This window comes from Sorex araneus, chromosome 1, assembly GCF_027595985.1.
Source record: "Sorex araneus isolate mSorAra2 chromosome 1, mSorAra2.pri, whole genome shotgun sequence".
Taxonomy (NCBI): Eukaryota; Metazoa; Chordata; class Mammalia; order Eulipotyphla; family Soricidae; genus Sorex; species Sorex araneus.
In genome coordinates this window covers 11697340-11720028 of record NC_073302.1, presented here as the reverse complement: position 1 = coordinate 11720028, position 22689 = coordinate 11697340, and the positions used below count along the sequence as shown (strand labels likewise).

The 22689-nt window shown below is 66.5% G+C and overlaps 1 protein-coding gene across 8 annotated transcripts in view; it reads left to right on the top strand.

Moving 5' to 3' along the window:
• Positions 1–22689, top strand: part of DAB2IP (DAB2 interacting protein) — a 169560-nt gene that overhangs the window by 90213 nt on the left and 56658 nt on the right. For 3 of the 8 annotated variants that reach the window (XM_055131555.1, XM_055131547.1, XM_055131524.1), the window contains exons 2-3: positions 990–1093; positions 19226–19347. In XM_055131555.1, the coding sequence (XP_054987530.1) occupies positions 1058–1093; positions 19226–19347 (158 nt within the window). In that variant the 5' untranslated portion in view covers positions 990–1057. Of the gene's footprint in view, positions 1–989; positions 1188–19225; positions 19348–20942; positions 21072–22689 lie in introns of those variants that run through there. The other 5 variants (XM_055131536.1, XM_055131544.1, XM_055131534.1 and 2 more) reach the window with 5 other exon arrangements.

Genomic DNA, 22689 nt, shown 5'->3' with positions numbered 1-22689 from the left:
GTATCACTCGTGCACACACGTGCACACTCGTGCAGTCAGGCGTGGCTGCACACACACTCACACGCACTCATGCGCCTGGCTGTGAGAACCAGCGGGAGCGGGAGCGGGCAGGTCCCTCTGTGGGCTGGGGCACGGCCGGGGCAGGCTGGGAGTCTCCAAGGCGCCCTGAGGTGCGTCTGAAGCTCTGAGTGAGCCGTTAGCGGGGCAGAGCAGGAGCGTTTGTGTTTGGAAAGCCGGGCAGACTTCCCGCTTCCTCCGAGTCCCCAGAAGCCAGGGCTGCCCGCAGGGCTCCCCCCACCGCCCTGCAGACCCCCAGTTCCGCGCCTTCTCTGCCAGGCCCTCTCTCCTGTCTCTGGGAAGGAAGGACGGGCTGGCGGCAGGGGAGAGGCTGTGCGGTTACCCCTGGTGGCGGGGGACTCTGCAGCCCAAGGCGTGAAACTCGGCGTACGGGCTCTTGACCTGCTTTCCGCCAGTGCAGTAAGACACGCGTTATGTAACGCCCGTGGGCCTGCTCGGCACTGGTGCGGGGTCCCACTGACGGCGCAGGGCGGCCCGCCCTCCCCTCCTGTCAGAAGTCTCTGCCCTCCCTCCCAGAGGCTCCGAGCCCCCAGGCTGCGACTCTGGGACCCCCGTGCCGACCCAGGAGGCGCGTCCCGCCCTCTTGCCTCTGGCCCACCTCGCTGAAGGGAGCTGCCTGCCTTCCCCCAACAGAGAAACCCCCCCTCGCCGCAGCGTGGAGGGCCGCCCCGCCCGCCCCAGCCGCCCGTGGGGTTCTGCCAGGCCTCGACCACGGGTCTGCGCCCTGGGGGGGCCCGGGGGCCCAGGAGCACAGAGCGCAGAGTCAGAGCCACCCAGGGCTTCCCCCACTGTCTGGGGCCCGCCCGGTTGCCCTGGGCCGGTATGGGGGGGGAAGGGCAGGATGGCCCGGCCGGGCTGGGGCGGGGGGCTCCGTGCGGCCACACTCACCCGCTCTCCCCGTCTGCCCGCAGAGTCTCCCCAGGAAAGGCCGGGCTCCCGGCGGAGCCTGCCCGCCAGCCTCTCGGAGAAGAGCCCCAGCATGGAGCCCTCGGCCGCCACGCCCTTCCGGGTCACGGTAACTATCTCTGCGCCACCGCCGCCCCGGGACCCCGCGGCCCCCCTCCTTGGAGCCTCTCGGATCAGGACGGCAGCCCGCCCTCTTGTGCTAGGTACCCCATCACTGTTTGGCTGCTCTCCTCGCTGGCTCAGCCTTGCCCCCCACACCGTGGGGGGTGGGGTGGGTGGGTTGCAGTCCCCCAGGGAGGGGGGTGGGGGGCAGGTGGAGGAGAGACAGGCCCAGCCCAGGAGGGGGGACAGGAGGAGTCACACACCTCATCTCCCAGGTGCTCAGGTACCAGCGCGTTCCCGAGTTCTTGCTGTCTCTCTCCTTTCTGGTCACAGTGCGTGTGCGTGTGTGTGTGTGTGTGTGTGTGTGTGTGTGTGTGTATGGCGGGTGGGGGGGTGTGGGTGGGCTGTTCGTTCTCAGCAATGCATGTCACGCCGGTTCTGACAGTGGGTGACATCTCAGAAGACAGACACGGGGGGCGATAGCACAGCGGGTAGGGCATTTGCCTTGCACGCGGCCGACCCGGGTTCGATTCCCAGCATCCCCTATGGTCCCCCGAGCACCGCCAGGGGTGATTCCTGAGTGCAGAGCCAGTAGTAACCTCTGAGCATTGCTGGGTGTGACCCAAAAAGGAAAAAAAAGAAGACAGACAGGGGCGGAGCGGGGCTCGCCTTGCCCACGGCCGGCTCGGGCAAGTGGCCCCCTGAGTGCCCCCGTGCTGGGGACCCGAGTGCAGAGCCGGGAGTGAGCCCTGAGCACTGCCGCGTGCCCCGCCCGGAGGCAGAGGGAGGCGGATGCTCCGTGCGGAAGGGCTACTCGGGCGCACGTGCTTTTCCGTGGCCAGCTCAGGGACTCGCAGCAGGCCTCAGTGTCTCCCGTGTCGGCGCCCCGCCCCTCCCCCACCCCCTCGGTCCCTCCTCGCCTGCACCCCGCACACTTCTCTGTGGCCCTGTGCCCGGTGCTCTGCCAGCCCCAGAGATAGGCGCTAAAGACGCTTCCTCCCTCCCCGGGAGCCCTTGAGCTTTGGGGCTTGGGCCTTCCTTTTTCACCCATTCAGCAATTTGGATGGATGGAAGGAAATTGGGAAACAAGTGGAAAAACAATGCTTCTTTTTTTGTGACACTACTCAGGGTTCTCACACATGCGGGGCACTGCTCCACCTGTGTCCATGGGCCAGAGGCACGGCAGGGGCACCCCAGGCACATGCATTCTCATGCCAGGGCTGCTTGCTTTTGGCAGAGAAATCTAGGAGGGCTTCCTGGAGGGGTTGTCGCTGGGAGGTGATATTTGAATCAAGGCCCCAAGGGGTGAGGTTCCTGCCCTCTGGGGAGCAGGAACGGAGTGCCAGGCCTGGACGTCCCTGGACACACTGACCCTGAGGTCAAGGGGGCTGAGTTTGGAGCGGGGTCTGGGAGCCGGTGGCAGTTGTGAGGTGGAGAGGGCGGGATTTCTGCCGGGGCAGGCTCAGAGGCTGCACTTGAAGTGCACGTGCTGGGGCGGGGGGCCGGGCGGGGGGGACGGGGAGGCTGTGGGACTGGGAGTGGGGGGGGGCAGGGGCGCCGGGCTGAGGGCCGGGTTCTTCCAGGCCTCCACGCTGCCGTCTGCTGTTAGCAAAACGCTTTGAAAAGGGTTCGTCGAGGGGCCGGAGGGTCAGCACGGCGGGCCGGGCACTTGCCGTGCATACAGCTAACCCGGGTTCGACCCCCGGCACCCCACACGGTCCCCTGAGCACCGCCAGGAGTGATTCCCGAGTGCAGAGCCCCTGAGCACTGTCAGGACAAACACGAGGAGTTGGTTGAGTGCATCTCAGGGCCGGGGCCTTCGCCCCTCCTGAGATGCTGCTCAGCCGGCGGTTCTAGAACCATCTCTGGGCACGGCAGAGGAAGGGGGAGTCCAGAGGCGCCAGGGTGTGGCCGGGGTCAGAGCCGGATCCAGAAAACCAGCTGCGGAGTTGGCCCGAGGCTGTTCTCTCGTCCTCCCCGCGGGTGGGCACGGAGCCCCCCTCCCCCAACTCAAGCTGGCAGCTGGGGAAACTGAGGCTTGCAGAGAACTCATTGCCCCGTGCGTCCGCGATGGAGGCACAAGCGGGGGGCCGTTTCTCTGGCCCCGAGGGGGAGCAGGCCCTTCTCTGGGATGGAGGACAAGGTCCCCCTGCCCCTCCCCTCCCCCATCTGCTCAGAACTGCCCCACCTGCCGCTCCCTCGTGGTCCCATGGGCGACACCAGGAGCTGTGGTCATGGCAGCGTGCCACCACGTGGCATTTCTCCCCACTGCGGAGGTGCAGGCTGGAGGGGCAGAGCCCAGGACGGGGTGGGTGGGCCTGGTTCACGGGGGTGGGGGGGACACGGCCTTCTGCCTCCCTCCGAGCGCGGCTGTCTGGGTCCCTCTCCCTGCACCCGCAGCCCCATCCCCTCGTTGACCTCGAGGCTCTGGGGGGTCCCGTACGGAGGCGGCAGAGACACCCGGGAGCCCCGACGGCCAGTGGACCCCTCCTCGGACGCTGAGAATTGTGTTTGAAGGTTGGGCTGAAATCAGGTCTCGGGCTGTTTTTTTTTTTTTTGCACGGTGGAGGAAGAGAAATGTTCGTGCGGTGAGACCCAGGGCTGGGCGGAAGCTGCAGATACCCTCAGCGCCAGGCTGGCTGCAGATGCTTCCAGAAGCCAGGTGGAGCCGGATCCCTCTCAGTCAGGCATTGTGAAACTCTTTGTGGGTCCCAGAGAGGTCATGGATCTGTGCTGTGAGGACTCAGAACCAGGGAAGATTGCCCGGAGGAGGCGGGGGGGGGGGTGTCTCTGGAGCAGGGCTTTGAGGGAAGCGTAGGAGTTTGTGAGCAGGAACAAGCCAGTAGCCCAGTTTGCAGTGGCAGAATTGGAGGCATGGAGGAGAGGAGGCTGCAGAGAAAATGGACGAAGTCTTTGGACGGGCGTTTCCGGACTGGCCCCCAGGGACACAGAGAGGACAGAAAAAGTGGAGCCAGCAGGATTGAATTGTGCGTGCTGCTCTCCCTCGGGTCCTACACTCCCCTGCACCCCGGGCTTCTGTCTCCTGGGCACACGTGGAGACAGGAGCATGACACAGGCCTGCAGGCATGGGGCTCAACTGCTTCCTGTAGCAGAAGAAAGGAGCCTCAGAGAGGGCGGGGCCCTTCCTCAGGCCACACAGCACTCCTGGGTCCGGGCGGGAATGGAGCCCAGGCCTCTCCGTTTTCCTGTGTGTTCCCCAGCCTCGCTCCCTCCCGCCATCTCCTCTGTGCTGCTGAGCCCTTCTCCCCACCTCCCTGGTGTCTCCGGGCAGGGGGTGGTACAGGGAGCGAGGCCCCTGGAGGCCCCTCCTGTCCTCACTGCATTAGGCTCCAGCACCAGCTCCTTCTCTACCCACAGTTCAGAGGGGAGGGCTGCCTGGCGGAGGGGGTAACCACGGGGCGCAGGCATGGCCTTCTCTGACTGCAGTGGGGTCTTGCCCCTTCTGTCTCTACCCCAGCAAAGGAGACGGGACTGCAGTTGGGCATCGGCGTGATGGACAGCTCCCCAGGCAGGTGCGCGGGGCGGCAGTGCCCAGAGGGGAAACTGAGGCCCAGAGATGCCGACCTCCAGCTCCACTCCGGGCTGCCTCTGGCATGTCTCACGAGCACGTTTCCCTGGGCCCTGCCTGAGGCTGTGGTCCGCAGATTCAGGGCTGGGCTCTGTCCACGCCGCTGTGGCTGTGTCCTCCTGCCCCCCCCGCCCCTCCTCCCATCGTTCCCTCTTTGTGGTGTCTGTGCTGGGGAGAGTGATGTGACGTGAACTGGAGTCACCCGGCCCCACACGGGTCTGCGGGGGCCCCCGTGCCGGCCACAGAGCCCAGACTGCTGAGGCTGGGAGTGGGCCTGTGCTCGCCTTTCTAGGGGAGAGGCTGTTTCCTGCTGGGGGGTATGTGGGGGGGCGATTGTCACGGGCCCCGGGGAGCCTCGGGGCCTGCCCTGGGGGCTCGGGGCAGTTTGCAGTGGGCAGGAGGCCAGCCAGGGGACTGGCAGGGAGGGCTTGGCCCCACCCCTGCCCCCGACCATGGTGTTGTGAGCCCCCTCGACAGCGAGGCCGGTGGCAGGGAGAGGCGAGGAGGGGCTGCCCCGTGCTTCCGCTTCCGTCCACCTTCCTCGTCCCTCTTCATTCCCCGGAGACAGTCCCAGGCGGCACCAAGGGTGAGGCTCCCGGGCCTCGGCAGACGGGGCCGCAGAAAGGGTTTGGTCCCCGCCGCCCCCCCCCACCCCGGAATCAGGGTGCGTGGAGTCTCTGGCAGCCGGGGCCACGGAAGGTTTGCTGGAGCCGAGGGCACAGCTCAGGAGCTGCGGTGTGGGGAAGTGGCTGCAGTGGGAGGGGCAGGAGGGGGTCAGTAGAATCGGAAGGTCCTATCACTAGGAGCACGGTTCTCCGGGAGAGGGAGGGGAGGCAGGTCAGAGCAGGCCGGCGCAGACCAGGGCCGTCCGTCTGTCCGTCAGTAGGCTGGGACCAGGATCAAACAGGGTGGGGTACGAGAGATGGGGTGGGGAGCAGGTGGGGTATCGGGGGCCCCCTCCGGATCTGAGCTTAGCCTTGTGGGGGCGAAGAGCCCCTCTGGGGTGCTGGCGTGTCCGCCCCGGTAAACTTGGTCTCCCTGGCCGCGCTCCAGAGCCCCTTGGCCGCGGTCCTCGGGGGGCCTGGCCACCAGCCCAGACCTCGCGTTACGGGCTCCAGGGAGGCCAATTCACGGGCTGTGTGGGTCACTCACCGGGCGTCAGGCCTCCGAAGGTGGGGGGTGGGGGCTACCTGGGGGCTGCGTCTCCCAGGGCCTGAGTTTGAATCCTGCTCCCGGGGCCCCGCCTTGAGCTGGCCCAGCCCGAGTCTCTGGGTCTGCCTGGTGTGAGGGCTCCGGGACCCCACCACGGGGCGGCTGTGCCCAGGAACGCCCCCTCGAGCAGTGCGTGAGGAGTGCCCTGCCCGCCCCCGCGCCTGCACACGCCTCCCCGAGGGACATCAGCCCTGGGAGAGCTTTCGCGGGGCTCGGCCCCCACGCAGGGAGGGGGGAATCTGCCCTGGAACCCGAGACCCTGAGCAGACAGGAGTGAGCCCGAGGTGGCTGCAGGACCGACTCCCACCAGTTGGGGGCAGCAGAGGGCAGAGAGTAGCCCCCTGGGCAGCTGCTCTCCGAGGAGGAGTGAAGGGTCCCCGGGGGTGTGGGTCCCCCCCCACCCCCCGGCACTCCAGGCCACGGGCACAGGCTGCAGAGACCCTCTGGGTGGAGGGAAAGCCCCGCCCAGGCAGCCGACTGGACCTGGCAGCCTGAGAGCGAGCCCAGGTCAGTGGCAGAGGCTGGCCGCACGCCGGCCACCAGGGGGTGCGGCCACTCCTGGACGCCAGGCTGAGCCCAGGGACAGTTTTATGGGCATCTTGTTCCAGGCCGTCACTGCTCCAAGAGGGACGGTGGGAGTCCAGGGAGAGGCCGGGGCGTGTGTGTGTGTGTGTGTGTGTGTGTGTGTGTGTGTGTGTGTGTGTGTCTGTGTCTGTGTGTGTCTGTGTCTGTGTCTGTGGGTGTGATTGGGGGGTTAGACAGCAGTGGCACAAAGTTGACCAGGGTTCGAATCCCTCCCCAGCGCCTCCCTGTCTGTACCGAGGCAGAGGGGAGTGACACGGGAATCCTTGCCCGCTGCCCAGTTTCTGTTCATGCTGAGAACAGGGAGGCCCAGAGAGGGTGGCTGCACAGCCCGGGGTCACACAGCCAGTCAGGGCCCCGCTGACCTTCCAACCTGTGCTCCCTGGGAACCAGAAGGGCTTTTGCAGGGTAGAGGCCTCAGGACCAGAGAGCTTTCCCCTTCCCACCCTGCAGACCCCCGTCTCTCCCGGGGGTGCCAGGAGACATCTCCCCTCCCCACTCCTCTCCGAGCAGCAACACCTTGGCAATGGGGGCTGGACTCAGATATCATCCGGCTGACTTTTCGGGAAGTGGGTGCTATTTTTGAAGCCAGGAGGTCTTCCTGGGGAGGCAACAGTGATGTTCCATTCTGCTTGGGGCTGTAAGTTTTCCTGTGCTGTTGCTTAAAGATACTGTACCGGGGGGGTGGGGTGGTGGTGGAGGGATAGCACAGCAGGTAGGGCGTTTGCCTTGCACGTGGTTGACCCGAGTTTGATTCCCAGCATCCCATATGGTCCCGAGCACCGCCAGGAGTAGTTCCTGAGTGCAGAGCCAGGAGTAACCCCTGTGCATCACCGGGTGTGACCCCCAACCCCCCAAAAAAGAAGATACTGTACAGCCAGCTTCGATGGTACAGCCAGCCCAGAAGGTATGGCTGGCCCTGCTGGTACAACTAGACCTCACAGTATAGCCGGCCCTGAAAGTACAGCCAACACTGATGGTACAGCCAGCCTTGACAGTACAGCCAGGCCTGATGGTACAGCCAGCCCTGAAGGTACAGCCAACACTGATGGCACAGCCAGCCTTGACAGTACAGCCAGGCCTGACCGTACAACCAGCCCTGAAGGTACAGCCAATACTGATGGTACAGCCAGCCCTGATGGCACGGCCACCCCCGGCTGTACAGCCAACCCTGACAGTACAGCCAAACCCAGTGGTACAGCCAGCCCTGGTGGTACAACCTGCCCTGATAATACAGCCAGCCCTGGTGGTACAACCTGCCCTAACAGTACAGCCAGCCCTGGTGGTACAGCCGGCCCTGGTGGTACAGCCGGCCCTGGTGGTACATCTAGCCCTGGTGGTACAACCTGCCCTAACAGTACAGCCGGCCCTGATGGTACAGCCGGCCCTGGTGGTACATCGGGCCCTGGTGGTACATCTAGCCCTGGTGGTACAGCCAGCCCTGATGGTATAGCCGACCGTGACAGTACAGCCAAACCCAGTGGTATAGCCAGCCCTGGTGGTACAACCTGCCCTGACAATACAGCCAGCCCTGATGGTACAGCCAGCCCTGACGGTAGAGCCGGCTCTGGTGGTACAGCCAGCTTTGTACAGCCGGCCCTGACGGTACAGCCAGCCCTGGTGGTACAACCTGCCCTAACAGTACAGCCAGCCCTGATGGTACAGCCAACCCTGACGGTACAGCCGGCCCTGGTGGTTTCGACCGCATCAGATGGCACACCTGCTCCTGTGCTACAACTAGCCCTGATGGTGCCACTGGCTGTCGGTACGGCCAGCACTGACAGCACAGCCTGCACTCCATACAACCAGCCCTGACGGTTGCTGCCGCAGCCCAGCCTCCCCACCCCCATAGCTCAGGGAGGGGCTCAGACTCCCTTCCTGGAGACCCTCCTTCCCCAGGGGACACCCCCGCTGCCGCTGTGGTGGGGGAGGGGCTCCCCAGGCCCCGCGCTGGGCAGCTGTGAGTCAGCCACCGTGGCGGGTCATCCTGGTGGCTCTCAGCCCCGGGCCCTCTCCTGGGCGGGCGTGTGAGGGGTCCGCGTCGGAGCAGGGCCCGGGCAGGACGCCCGTCGGGCCTTGCAGTCGGCCCGGACGCCACCCCTGGCTTCCCGGGCCCCTCGGGCCCCTCTTGGGGGGGGCTGGCCGTGGAGCACCAAGTCCCAGGGGAGCGAGCCTGCTCAGACTGCTCCTCTCAGCAGCTCGGTTCCCGGGGCAAGGGGGCTTGGGGGTGGGCAGGGCCGCGGTGCCCTTAGGCTCCCTCTGCTGCCCCGTGGGGGGCCTGGTGCAGGGAGAAACGGGCAGCCCCCCACCACCACTCTCTTGGCTGCTCTCAGCTCGGCCCAGGGCCGGCCGGGAGCCGGGAGGGCAGCGCAGGGCCTTCTGATCTGATCTGGCCGGTGACGGCGTGAAGCCCCCTTGAGCACCTTCCCGTCAGGGAGCTGCCGATCCCTCGCCACTGTCACCTGCCGTCTGCCGGCCTGCCCTTGGACAGATGGGGAGACTGAGTCAGAGAGGCCAGACGTGGAACAATGGCACAGCTGGGCGCTGGAATAGCCCCCTTGCGTCGGGTCCCGATCAGCCACTTCCTGGCTGTGTGACTTGTGTAAGCTGTTTGACCTCTCTGAGCCTCCGTATTATGATCCTCATTATTTTTAAAATTTATTTATTTGGCATTTCGGGTCACACCCGGCAATGCACAGGGGTGACTCCCGGTTCTGCACTTAGGAATTAGTCCTGGCGGTGGGATGCTGGGAATCGAACCTGGATCTGCCACATGCAAGGCAAATGCCCTCCCCACTGTGCTATGGCTCCAGCCCGCGACTCTGGTCACTTTCAGCCGTCTCGCAGTGCCGGGGATCACGCCCAGGGCCCGGCCCTTCTGCTCTCTCCCTCGCCGGCTCCAGGGCCGGAGTGGGAGGCGGGGGCTGCTTTTGCGCCCTTGCTGTGGCCGTGGCGGCGGCCTTGGAGAAGTGTCTCTGGCTTCCTCCTGCCGGGCCCTGCCGGGCTCTCTGGCCCCCTGCCCGGTGCCTCTGCCCAGGCCCCCACAGAGCCCTGGGTGTGACCTGGGCACGTGCTGGGGGACGGAGTCCGCGTGTCTCTCCGGGAAGACCTGGGTCTGGCGCCGGGGCTGGCCGGGGCTGAGGGCTGAGCAGCCGGCCAGGCCTCTGGGGCAGCGAGGGCCGAACAGGCGTCTGCTGCCCGGGGGGCTGACGGGCCCTGAGTCACCCTCTGGCGCCTCTGGGCTGTCACAGCTCTGTTGAGACCTCAGGGACCCGTGTCTGACGTCCTGACGTCTCCCAGGTCCCGCGGGAGCCACGGGTGTGGAGCCGGGGTGAGGCTGGGAGGGGCCTGGGGCCTGGGATGAGGCCATGAGGGGCCTGGGGGTGAGGCCGGGAGGGGCCTGGGGCCTGGGGATGAGGCCGGGAGGGGTCTGGGGCCCAGGGTGAGGTCGTGAGGGGTCTGGGGGTGAGGTCAGGAGGGGTCCAGGGCCCGGGGTGAGGTCATGAGGGGTCTGGGGTCCAGGGTCTGGGCCCTTCTCCCAGGAACTGAGGAAGGGGTGGTGCAGGAACTGAGGAAGGGGTGGTGCCCCGGGCCAGGCTCTGTCCTGCTGCCCAGGGGTCCGTGGGTGTCTTTGCAGAGTGCAGGGGGTGGGCAGGACGGGGCAGCAGGGGCGGGGGTGGCCGGGAGCCGCCCAGGGTGAGCCGCCGGCCGCCCCCTCCCCGTCACGACAGCGGGAGGGGAGTACAGGGCCGGGAGACATCGTCCATCGCCTCCTGGCCTCCTCCTCCTGGCTGGTGGCCAGGCGATCGATCAGCGGCAGCGGTGTGGTGTGGACAGCCGCTGGCGCTCCCGTGTGCCGGCAGGCGGGCTGCACGGGTGTCACCTCCCGGGCACGTGACGGCGGCGGTGAGGTCATTCCCGCCGCCCCCGTTCTCGGAAGGCGGACGCGGACAGGGGGTGCCCGTTGCCCCGTGCCCCCCGCTGCCGGGCCTCTGGTGCTGGGCGCTGGCATTCCCCCCGGCATTCCCGGACACTGAGGCGCCCCCACACCTGGACAGGTGTGTCAGGCGGTGGAATGTGAAGTGTGAGGACGGAGGGGGGCCGGGCCCCACTCAGGCCCGGGTGGGGACCGCACAGATGGGCCTGCGGTGCGGGAGGGACGCAGACAGAAGCTCGGGTCCGGCCCTGCCTGGGGAGGGGCGGGGGAGAGAGAGAGAGAGAGAGAGAGAGAGAGAGAGAGAGAGAGAGAGAGAGAGAGAGAGAGAGAAGGGGGAGAGAGGGAGGGGAGCGAGGAAAGAGGAGGGGGAGAGAGAGGGAGAGAGTGAGAGAGTGCAAGTGTGTGTGTGTGTGTGTGTGTGTGTGTGTGTGTTGTGTAGCAGATGAAGCCAGGAGCTTTTTTTCTGGGCGTTTGGAGTTTTGAACCTGCCAGACCACTTTCCCGGCCTGCAGTGGGGATGACCACGAGCGCAAGTGGACGCACGGTGCGTGGCCTCGGTGTTTGCGCGCTGGGTGACAGCTGGGCCTGCAGCCCTGCGTGTGCGGGGTCCTGGTCCGCATGTGTGCGTGTGTATGTGCGTGTGTGTCCGCGTGATGGCTGTTGGCCTGTGCCCGTCTCTGTGGGGAGGCCGCCCGCCACGGCCACCGGCTTCGGCGTGGTCCCGCGTAGGCTTGACCTTGAGTGCGCAGGGCCTGTGTTCTTCCCCCGCACGCACACACGTCTGTCTAGCTGTGTTCCTCGGGCGGGTGACTGACTGCGAGCTTGCCCCCTGATGGCAGGGCACCCAGCCCCTCCTGGCTCCCACGGCCCACGGAATGGGTGTGGCTGCGCGGCCCGAGGGTTCTGGAGTGTGGAGGTCGCAGTTGGAAGGAGGCCCGGGTGGGGACGGTGGGCGGGGCTGGTGGGCACGGGCTCCTCTGGGAGTAGGAGGCCACCAGGAAGGCACCAGCTTAATCCTGGCTTAGGACATCTCCTCTCTGTCACCTGTCGCAGCCTGGCATTCCCCGTGAGTCATCCCTCCCCCGGGCCCTGCTCTCCTGGTGCCCAGCTCCCCGGGGCAGAGGCCGGGGACACAGGCGCGGGGCAGGAGGGCCGGAGGCAGCGGGCCTCTGAGGGGCTTGGCCCTGCGGCCGAGCCCAGCGTGGCATGGGCAGTCGCACAAGCGACAGAGGGACCCTGAAGTGTGGGTTCTAGAGCAAAGCCTCGGCCTGGAGCCATAGCACAGCGGGGAGGGCGTTGGTCTTGCACGCGGCCGACCCGGGTTCGATTCCCAGCATCCCATAGGGTCCCCCGAGCACCGCCAGGAGTGACTCCTGAGTGCAGAGCCAGGAGTAACCCCGGTTACTGGGTGTGACCCAAAAAGCAAAAAAAAAACAGCAAAGTCCCCAGCTCACCCCTCCTGGCACAGAAGGCGGGGGCGGGGGGGGCGGGCAGGAGCCTGGCCCCAGACAGGAGGGGGTGCTGGGTGGGCTGCCTGCACCAGAGCGCCAAAGCTCTGCCCGGCTCGGGGCGTCCAGGGGGCCTCGCAGTTTCCACCCCGAGCGCCAGGGCAGGCAGGGCAGGGTGAGGCGTCCCTCCCGGCCCGTGTGGCCGAGGCGTGCCTGTCCCCGGCCATGAGAGGCGGTGCTGGCCGGCGCTCCTGCTCCTGTTCCTGTTTACCCGGGTGAGCTCTTGGCGTGTGTGTCCCGGAAAGCCACAGCTGCCTCTGACGCTTCCCTCCTGGGTGTGGGCCCGAGAGCGGGCCTCTCCCGGGCCTCCTCGGGGCCTCCTGCCCACCCCGCGGGCCCGCAGGGGTCCGGGCAGGCCCGCGTGGAGGCCCTCGGAGCCTGGGAGGGCGTAGGCTGGGGAGGGGCCCTGGCGGCGCCAGGCTGGTACCGTGTGGTTGGTGCTCCGGTGAGTCGTCGGAGAAGAGGTGCCCGGGCTCCTGGGTGTCAGCCCCCCGGACAGAGGTCCCTTTGCGGAGGGGGCTGGCCAGGCTCCATCCTTCCTCACTTCCTTCTCATCTGACCTTTGGTGCCCGGGGCTGAGTGTGGGGATGGGTTCTGAGCTGTCAGCGTCAGTCTGGTCTCTGTGTGTGTGTGTGTGTGTGTGTGTGTGTGTGTGTGTGTGTTGTGTGTATGTGTATGTGTGTGTGTGTGTGTGTGTGTGTGTCCCTGTGTTCATACGGGGATCTCTGCCCTGCTCATGGGGTTAAGGACCCTGCTGGCCCCTCTCTGCCTGCCTGCTGCTCTGACTGCTGGGCTGCTGTTGGCAAGTGGCTCAACCTCTCTGAGCCTCCTTTGCCCCAAAGCACCCCGGACTGCAAAGCCCAGGCTCTCCGGAGGCCTTCCCGTGAGCGGCCTCGGGTGGACCTACAGGCTGAGTTGCCGCTCTCGGCCAGGGCGCTCTGGCAGACGGTTCTCTCTAGCTCTTGGGAGTGAAGTAGAGGACGGACAGTGAGTCGCCTGTGGGGACTCTGGTGACCCCCGTGGGCAGCCCGGCCAGGCCCCGGCGGCAGGAGCGGCTGAGAACTCACATCTTCCGCCTGGCCTGCTCGGACCACGTAGGCCCGCCCTGTGCCGGGCCCTGTGACACGGGCCTGAGCCCACGGTCAGACGGGGGTGGGGGCGGGGGCGTGGATGTTGCCCAAGAGGGCAGCCAGAGGCTCCCCGGATGCAAAGGGGGGGTGGGCAGCAGGTCCGTGTGCGAGCCTGAGACCTGCCAGGGGGACGGGAGACCCCCGCACCCCCACTCTGCACCCGAGCCTCTCGCAGGTGGTTTTGGAAAAGGTGCTGGTTGAATCCACTTGGGAACCGCCCTGAGGGATGGCGTGGTGTGGGCTGGGGTGGGGGGCAGCCTCTTCACTGGACCCCCCCCACACCTGCCCTGTGCCCCTGCCTGGCGGCCCCGCCAGACCCCCGTCCCCACCGTGGGGTCCCAAACTCACTCTGGTCATGCCCGAGCCACACCGGGCTCAGTCCCAGAAAAGCCGGCCGGGGACACCGCGGCCAGCCGCCCACCGCCTGCTCCTCGCCCCCCTGCTCCCGCCCTCTAGATCAGGACCCTGGAGGGCCCCGCTGGGAGGACGGTGAGGAGATGTGACAGGCGGGATGACTGGGGCAGCCCGGAGAAGGGGACAGACGCAGGCCCTGGGGCTGCGAGAGGTGGGGAGGGGCTGTCCCTCACCCAGGAGAAGGCCGGGGAGGGGCCGTGGAGACCGCCCCAACCTCACAGGCGCGTGGGCCTGGAGCGACAGCACAGCGGGGAGGGCATTTGCCTTGCAGGAGGTTGAGCCGGGTTCCGGTCCCCCGAGCACCGCCAGGAGTGATTCCTGAGTGCAGAGCCGGGAGTAACCCCTGAGCATCGCCGGGTGTGACCCAAAAAGCAAAATAAAAAAAATAAAAACCCTGACAGGCGCGTTGCAGACGAGAGACTTCTTTGTTTTCATTTGGGGGCCATACCCAGCGGAGCTTGGGGCTTTCTTCTTGGGCTCAGGAGTCACTCTCGGTGGGTCTGGGGGGCCCCTGCGAGGTGTCGGGGATTGGGCAAGGCCAGCATCCTCCCTGCTGTTGACACGGCCCCTGGACGAGATGCTTTTTTTTTTTGGGGGGGGGTCATACCCGGCGATGCTCACAGATTACTCCTGGCTCTGCACTCAGGAATCACTCCTGGCGGTGCTCGGGGGACCCTATGGGAAGCCAGGAATCGAACCTGGGTCAGCCGCGTGCAAGGCAAACACCCTACCCGCTGTGCTATGGCTCCGGCCCCTGGACGAGATGCTTTTAAGAATGTTCATGGGCTGATGGGCTCTGCCAGCAGTGCTCGGGGGCTGGGGGGTCACCCCCTGCAAGACTCAGCCAACTGAGCCGACAGTTCAGTGCGAGGGCCTGAAGCTCCATGGTGCTGGGGGGTTACCTGGCCCACTCCCCATGTGCTCGGGGCCGCCAGGCTCCCCCCAGGGGTGCTCGGTGGGGCCACTCTGGTGCCGGGGGTGGAGCCAAGGCCGGTGCCCAAACCCCTTTGCTTTCTGACTTTAAAAGGAGGATTTTGATGTCTTTATTTTAGTATTGATTTATTTATAATGGGGGTCACACGTGGCAGTACTCATGGCTCACTCCTGGCCCTGTGCTCGGGACTTACTCCTGCTCACTCCTGGCTCTGTGCTCGGGGCTCACCCCTGGCTCTGTGCTCAGGGCTTACTCCTGGCTCTGTGCTCAGGGCTTACTCCTGGCTCTGTGCTCAGGGCTCACTCCTGCTTACTCCTGGCTCTGTGCTCGGGGCTCACTCCTGGCTCTGGTCTCGTGGCTCACCACTGGCTCTGTGCTCTGTGCTCAGGGCTCACTCCTGCTTACTCCTGGCTCTGTGCTCAGGGCTTACTCCTGGTTCTGTGCTCAGGGCTCATTCTTGCTTACTTCTGGCTCTGTGCTCAGGACTTACTCCTGGCTTTGTGCTCAGGGCTCACTCCTCCTCACTCCTGACTCTGTCTGTGCTCAGGGCTTACTCCTGGCTCTGTGCTCAAGGCTCATTTTTGTTTACTCCTGGCTCTGTGCTCAGGGCTCACTCTTGGCTCTGTGCTCAGGGCTCACTCCTGGCTTTGTGCTCAGGGCTCACTCCTCCTTACTCCTGGCTCTGTGCTCAGGGCTTACTCCTGGCTCTGTGCTCAGAGCTCACTGCTGGTGGGGCTCCAGAGACCATATGTGGTGCCAGGGATGGATCCCAGGTCAGCTGTGTGCAAGGCCAGCGCTGTAATCCCTGTGCTTTCTCCGGCCTCTGAAACAGGATTTTGGGATTCTGTTCTGCTGGGAGTGTGCTGATGGCCCGGGCCTGAGCGCGGGGCCCAGAGGTGGACAAACGGCTCCAGTTGGCAGCATGGACCCGGGGCCATGAGCAGGCGGGGGCCGTGCCCCTGAGAAACGGGTGGAGGGTCCCGAGAGGGCTCAGAGGGGCGGAGACGGTGTAGGGGAGCCCCAGAGCCCCGCAGAGGTGAGGGCTCCCCTCAAGCCGCAGGGCTTTCTCCCGCTGAGTCGTTATCTGGGACTGTTGGGTGGGGGGTGCGAGGCAGGCCTCAGGGCCACGGGCCTTAGCCTACACAGGGACACAGGTTCAATTCCTGGCCACCACAGCCCCCCTGCCCCCCAGCACCACTAGGTGTAGCCTGGACGCCCCAAAGCCCCTCCAGGTGTGACCCCAGCTCTGAGCCACCGAGAACAGTGGGAATAGCTAGGAGTCACCCCAGGTCCCCCGAGCATAGCTTGAGAACCCCCTCACCCCCCAAAAAAAGATATAGACGGACAGGTGTGGCCCCTGGGCCTCACCAAAGGGCCGTCCGTGTCCAACATAATCTTCGGCTTCAAGACGGGTCCATCCACCCTTGTGAGTTCATGGTGGCCTCTGCAGCTTGTCCCCAGGGTCGCCTGTGAGTGGGGCAGGAGAGGGGATTCACCTCCCGCCGCCTGGGCGGGCCCAGGAGCTGCCCTCGGCCCCTCCCCAGGAAGGAGGTCAGGGACTGTGAGGCTGCAGTTTGACGGACCTTGCTGTGTGATCTTGGGAGGGCCAGGGTGCCGTCTGAGACAGACAGACAGACAGACAGACAGACACACACACCCCTCTCCATTGGGAAGGCCAGGGAACTTGTCTGGGACAGACAGACAGACAGACAGACACACACACACACACACACACACACACACACATACACACACACCATCTCCATTGGGAAGGCCAGGGAACTTGTCTGGAACAGACAGACAGACAAACACAAACACACACACACACACACACACACACCTGTCTGGGACAGACAGACTCATACACACACACACACATACACACACACTGGGACAGACACACACACACACACACACCCTCACCAGCTCTTTGGATCCTAGTGGCACAGACTCACATACAGACACACACACAGACACACACACACACAACACACACAGACACACACATACACACACACCCTCTCTCTGTTATGTTTGGATCCCGGGCGGCCCTGCTCCTCTCCATTCCACACACCCCCCCCAGAGCCACCTTTGTTTTTTTTTCCTTGTTTTGGGGCTTCTCCCAGAGATGCCCTGGAACATCACTCCTGACTCCCCCAGGCTTGGAGATAGTTCTGGTGGTGCTCAGGGACCGGGCAGTGCCAGAGAAGGGACCCCGGGGCCCCTGCACGAACAGCACATGCTCGGCCCTGGCACCGTCCCCACAGCCCGCCCCCCTGCGTCTCGGAAGTCTGGACACTGCTTCCCGTGGGGGTGGTCTGGGCCGCGTCGGGGACAAGCAGGTGGGTGGTGGCTGGAGAGTCCCCAGGGCCGGGTCAGCGGGCGGGGGAAGGCAGGTTCCGGGAGGCTTCCTGGAGGCAGCAGCTGTCCACAGAGCACTCAGCTTCGTCTTGGGAGGTGGGGGTGGGCGGGAGGAAGTGACACGCGTCCCACTCAGTCTCCTAGAAGGAAGGGAAAAAAAATTTTTTTTTTTTTAAAGCTCAGAAATAGGATAAAGCTGTCATTCTTGCTCCATAAAGAGCTCCATAAATTGCGAGACGTGTTTCATGGTTTTCTTTGTACCCGGAGAGTGTAAAAAATTGTGAAATTTTCCTCGGGGTGGAAAAAAATCAAAACCAAGAAAAAGTACAAGCCCGCTGGGGAGCGAGCTCGCCAACACCACCTGTGAGAGGGGCCGCGGCCAAGCCAGCCAGGTGCGTCCCTGCCCCCCCCCCCCCGCACCTGGCGGGAGGCCAAGGGGGGGGCGAGAGCAGGAGGGGCTGCCGAGATGGGGAGCATCCCCGAACCCGCTGCGCCTGTCTCTCCCGCCTGGCCTGCCCCAACTTAGGGCTCCTCTGGGTTAGCGTGTGGCCTTGTCTGCGGGTCACCCTCTGGGAGGAGCCCCGAGCACCCCCGAGGGATTTGCTGATTGCCGCTGAGGAGGGCACCTGGATGGGTGACAGAGTGTCAGGGCCGGGAGAGGCATCCAGGCACCTTAGCTGGGAGGGCCTTCTGGAGGAGGTGGCATTTTTGGCTGGTGGCTGGATGAGCTGGATTCTTACAGGTGGCTCCGGGGACAGATGGCTAATGAGGGAGGGGGAGGGAGTCGGGGAGGGCTGGGAAGGCTCACTGGCAAGTCACGTGCTGCCTTGCAACCTCGCGTGCAGGAAATCAGGGTTGGTAACCTGGCTTTTTGCAAAGAGAAAAATAAGGGGGAAAGTGTGTGTGTGTGTGTGTGTGTGTGTGTGTGTGTGTGGGCCACACCTGGCGATGCTTAGGCGTTACTCCTGGCGATGCTCAGGGGTTCCCTATGGGATGCCAGGGATCGAACCCGGGTTAGCTGCAACAAGGCAAATGCCCCGCCTGTTGTACTATTGTTCCGCCCCCCCCCCCCCCCGAAAAGAACTTTTTAAATGCAGGAGGAGAAAGCTAGGGGAAAGGTATGCTGGAATGACGGGGTAGAAGTGGGGCCCCTTGCGAAAGGTCTGGCATGAGGCAGGCTTGGAAGCTGTGTGTTGTTAGAGGAGTGGTTCTACCTCTCTGAGCATGACCTTCCTTTGCAAGAGGGCGTAATGGTATATGGGGTATGGCTTCCTCTCTCCCCACCCCAATTTTTCTGACTTATGATGATGCAGTCAAGGCTTGGCTTTGCTCCTTGCCTGGGTTCTGGGGCTGGAGAGACCAGACTGTCTCCAGCCCAGGGTCCGGAGCAAACACCTGCCCCTCCTCCACTCAGAGGGGCCAAACCTGCACGCAGTGTGAGAGATAAGCTGTTGCTTGCAAGTCGCTAAACTAAGGGCATAAGCTAAGAAGGAGTGAATACACACGTTCCCCCCGGAGCGGAGGCCAAGGCAGGCTGAGTTCCCAGGACCCCTCTCAAAAAACTCTGCCCCTCCGCACAGCTCCCCTCCCCCTCCTCCCCTCCCCTCCCAAACCCAGATACCCTAGATTGCCCCCCACCTTAGATGCGGGCCCCTGCCTCCTGGCTTGAAAGGGAACTTGGTACCCGCTGCCGTCTTCTCCCAGGCTGGCTCCTTGGTGCCCCCAGGGAGCCCAGCGCTCAGCCGGGCACAGCCGAGTGGATGGGCGGCTGGCCTGCATGGGGCGCGGGGGAGTTGCCCTGGCCCCCTCCCATGAATGGTGAGCGGGGCAGGACCCTCGTCCTTCCTCGGCTGGCCTGGGCGGCCCAGGGGACCAGGCGTGCCCTGGCAGAGGCATGCCCGGAGAGAGCAGCGTGTTAAGTCTTGAAGCAGGCCTCAGGGGTCCTCCTCTCCGCCCCCGGCCCCTGTCCCCGGGGAGGGGGGTGGGGAGTGCTGCCCTTTCCGAGGTCACCTGCGTCGAGAACCCCCGGGTGCCCGCCAGCGAGCCTCGGTTTCCCCCAGGGGAAAAGAGGCGGCGGCGGGAGGGAGGCGGGGGGTGCGCGTGACCTGATTCCGGGCCCCGGCGTTGGGGGCGCCCCGCCCCCCGCGCCGCCCCCCGCCCGCCCCGCGCGCGCGCGCGCGCCCGCGCTCTCGCTCTCGCTCGGGCAGCTTCGGCCGCGGCCGGCGGGGCTCGGCTGGCGTCGCCATGGCAACCGCGGCTTAGGGGGCGGGGGCGCCGCGGCGGCCGCGCGGGCTGGGCGGGCCGGGCCGGGCTGGGCGGGCCGGGCCGGGCGGGCTGGGCCGGCGGCGGCGGCGGCGGCGGCGGCGGCGCGCGCGCGGGTCGCCTGCTGCGGGGCCGAGGCCCAGGCCCGCGGGGTCCCCGCGCGGGTCCCGGGCGCTGACGCCGCCTCCGCCCCTCTCGCCCCGCGCGCAGGGCTTCCTCAGCCGCCGCCTCAAGGGCTCCATCAAGCGCACCAAGAGCCAGCCCAAGCTGGACCGCAACCACAGCTTCCGCCACCTCCTGCCCGGGCTCCGGAGCGCGGCCGACCATGAGAGGTGAGCCCCGCGCGGCGGCCGGGCCGGGCGGGCGGGGGGCGCGCGGGCGGGGGGCGCGCCGGCACCCCGGTGGCCCCCGCCCGCAGGCGGTGGGGGAGTCCCGCCGGGGGTGGGGGGGGCGGCGGGGGAGGCGGCCGGCCGGCCGGGGTGGGGGGCGCACCCCCGCCCCCCGCCCCACCCCCCGGCGATCAGGGGGAGCCTCGCCCCAGTCCCGGGCACCCCGGCGCAGGCTCGGGCTCGCAAGGGCAAGCCCCGCTGTCCGCGCCCTGGGGAGGAGAGGGCACGGGGCGGACGGGGCCTGCCCTGCCGGGCTCGCCCCCCGCCCCCGCCCCCCGCCAGGCGGCACCTTCACGGGGGCACCAGCCGTGCGGATGGATGATGCCAGTGCCAGTCGGAACGCACCCCTGCCCCGCCGCCAGCGGGGGTGAGGGATGGTGGGCAGGAGCCTTGGGCTGTTCGGGGCGGGGGCCCCCCAAGTCTCGCGGACCCCGGCCCCCCCGGCCCCGAGGTGCGGGGGAGGGGGTCCATGCCAGTGCTCGGGGTCCTCGTGGTGGAGGAGGCACAGGGCGATTGCAAATGCCGCTCCCCTGCCCCCCCGTCACCCGGCAGGCAGGCAGGCAGAGGAGTACAACTCCCGGCCCAACTCTGCCCCCGGTCCGGGCTGGGGGGGGCGGGGGGACACCCTCCGCTGGACTCCCAGCATCTTCCTGGGGAGGACCCCTCCCACCACGCCTGCCAACTGGGACCCCCTGTGCCTGCCATCCTCAGCCGGGCTCTGCTTCCCCCCCCACCGCGTCCCCCCTCCCGCCTGCCCCGGGCCAGGCAGGACCCTCGCCTTCCCCCCTGCCGCCGGCCGGCCGGGCGCCCCAGGGGACCAGGCGTGCCCTGGCAGGAGCGAGCAGCCAGGCCGGAGCTCGGCGCGGGGCGCAGCCACTGCGTCTTTGAGCATCTCCTTCCCATCTTTGTTATTGTCTGGGCGGCAGGCCACCTGGTCCGCCGCCTTCCTCCCTCCGCCCGGGCCCCCCCCAGCCCCCCCTCCCACCGGAACATGCCCTTCTCGGCGCTTTCCTTGGCGGGGGTCAGGACCCTCTGCGCCCGCATGCGGGGGCTTGTGTACGTACCCGTTTTTGTGTGCATGTGTCGGTGGTCCCCCCGAGCGGGCAGGCGGCCGGACCTGGGGGCTTGTCTGTTCTCCCGGGAGCGGGGCGGCGTGTGCAGCATGTTTGGCTTGGACCCTCCCCACCCCCTCCCAGTGCGCGCCCCCCTCCCCCAGAAGGTCGGGCATGGGCACGACAAAATGCCCAGTGGACCCCCATGCGGCTCCTGCCCAGCTCGGCAGCCAATCAGACTTGCCGAAGGAGGAGGGGGCCCGGGTTGGGGGCCCCCCTGGGAAGCCAGCGGCGGACCCCTCTCGGGAGACCGCCAACGGGGGGGGGGGGGGCAGGACACCAGTCACCGGCGGGCGGAATGGCTATTCATTTCGTGTCAACACAGTCAGGCTTGGTGGCTGCTCTGGCACCGGAAGGGTGCCCGGGTTCCCCCGCACCCCACCCGCACCTCCCCTGCCGGGAAGAGGCCGAGTTCAGGATCCCTCTGCCCGGCCTTGGAGCCCGGATAGGCGCTGCCCAGACTGGGGGGTCTCCCGCGTTGGCGCCCGGTGGGGATGGATGGATGGGCAGGGCTTTCTCGCGGGCCGTCTCCGGAGGCACCCTGTTGGGAGTTGAGTGAGTAAAGCCAAGATGTTGGGGTCCACCCTCCCCACACCCCCCACCCCCGCCCCCAAGCTCAGGCTCGGAGCTGGCTGTGTGGACAAGGTGTGGCCGTGCCACTGTGTGCGTCTGCTTGTCCGGGGAGATTCCAGGACGCACAGCCTCTGCCGTGGGTGGGCTTGGCCAGGCGGGGGGGGGGGGTGGTCAGGCTCCTGGGCTCCTGGGGACCCCTCTTCTCTCTCCCCCCCTCCCCCCCTCCACGGGGCTGCCTTGCTGCCTTGCCCTTGGCTGTGGAGAGGGTCAGCACAGACAGGCGCTTCTGGGGTGGGCTGGGGTGGGGGCTGGGGGCTCTGAGTGACTTTGGGCCCAGCCTCCGCCGAGGGCCGCCGGGGGGAGGCGGGCGGGCAGCTCAGCCGGGAGCCCCGCCACTGCTGGCTGTGCCCCGGCCCTCGGGGTGGCAGCGTTGGGTGCCGGAACCCTCCTGTTCAGACGCTGGGGACCTGCCGGTCTGTGCTGGGACCTTTCCGTCCCCGGGAAAGGGGTGGGCCCCCAGGGTGGGGATGCCGGCCCGCCGGCCAGCTCGCATCCTGCCACCACCGGCATTTCTCTGAGCTGCTTCAGGGGAGGTTCCTGCCGGCCTGCTAGCCCCGAGCCTCCGGACTCTGGTTGCTCCTCCGGGGGGTTGGGAATAAGCACCAAGGACAGGTCGCCGTGGTCGGGCCCCAGGCCGGGGTGGTGACCCCCCAGCGCCCGCTGCAGGTGGTGCCGCGGTGTCAGTGCTGGTACAGAGCCCGGTCGGACGCGGCGGTGCTGCCTTCCCAGGAGATCATTTCCGAGTCCCTCGCTTCTTTATTAATGCTCCAGCCGCGAGGAGGGCCGAGGCGGCATCTGCCCTCCTCGCCCCGCCCCTCCCCGACACGCTTCCCTCCCCCGTGCCCCTCGTTCCCCCTGCAGGTGCGACTGTGCCCTGGAGACTGATCGCCACTTTCTAGTGGGCGGCGGTGCGTGTGCCCGCGTCCCTTCCCTCTCCGGAGGGGGTGCTGCTGGGCCCCCTAAGCTGGGGAGCGAGGGAGGGGTGGAGGCGGGGCTTTCAGGGCCCCGACTGGCCCGAGGCCTGTGGGAATCAGCTCTGTGACTTGGGGTGGGGAGAGGGGGCTTGACGGGACAGGTGAGAGAGAGGCTGCCCCGGCCTCCTCTCCTCCCCCCTAGGTGATGCTGTTGAGGCAGATTTTTAATATTTTTAAATATTTTTGGCTTTTTTTTTTTTTTGCGTGGGGGGGCGGTCACACCTGGCGATGCCCAGGGGTGGCTCCTGGCTCTGCACTCCCTGGCGGTGCTCAGGGGACCACATGGGATGCCGGGGACCAAAACCGGGTCGGCCGCGGCAAGGCAGACGCCCTCCCCGCTACTGTACCGTTGCTGTGGCCCAATGCTCACGCGGTTTAGAGAGCCTCTTGGAGTGAAGGGAAGGAGACAGTCTCTGGATAAGAAGAAGCTCAGTGTTTCTTAGTTCACTTAGACTTTCTGAGCCTCGGTCTGCACATCTGCAAAATGGGCCCGATGGCACCACCGCCTTTGGAAGCAGCATCGGTCCATTCAGCGTGAATGTGATACAGGAGTCAGCCTGTTTTCC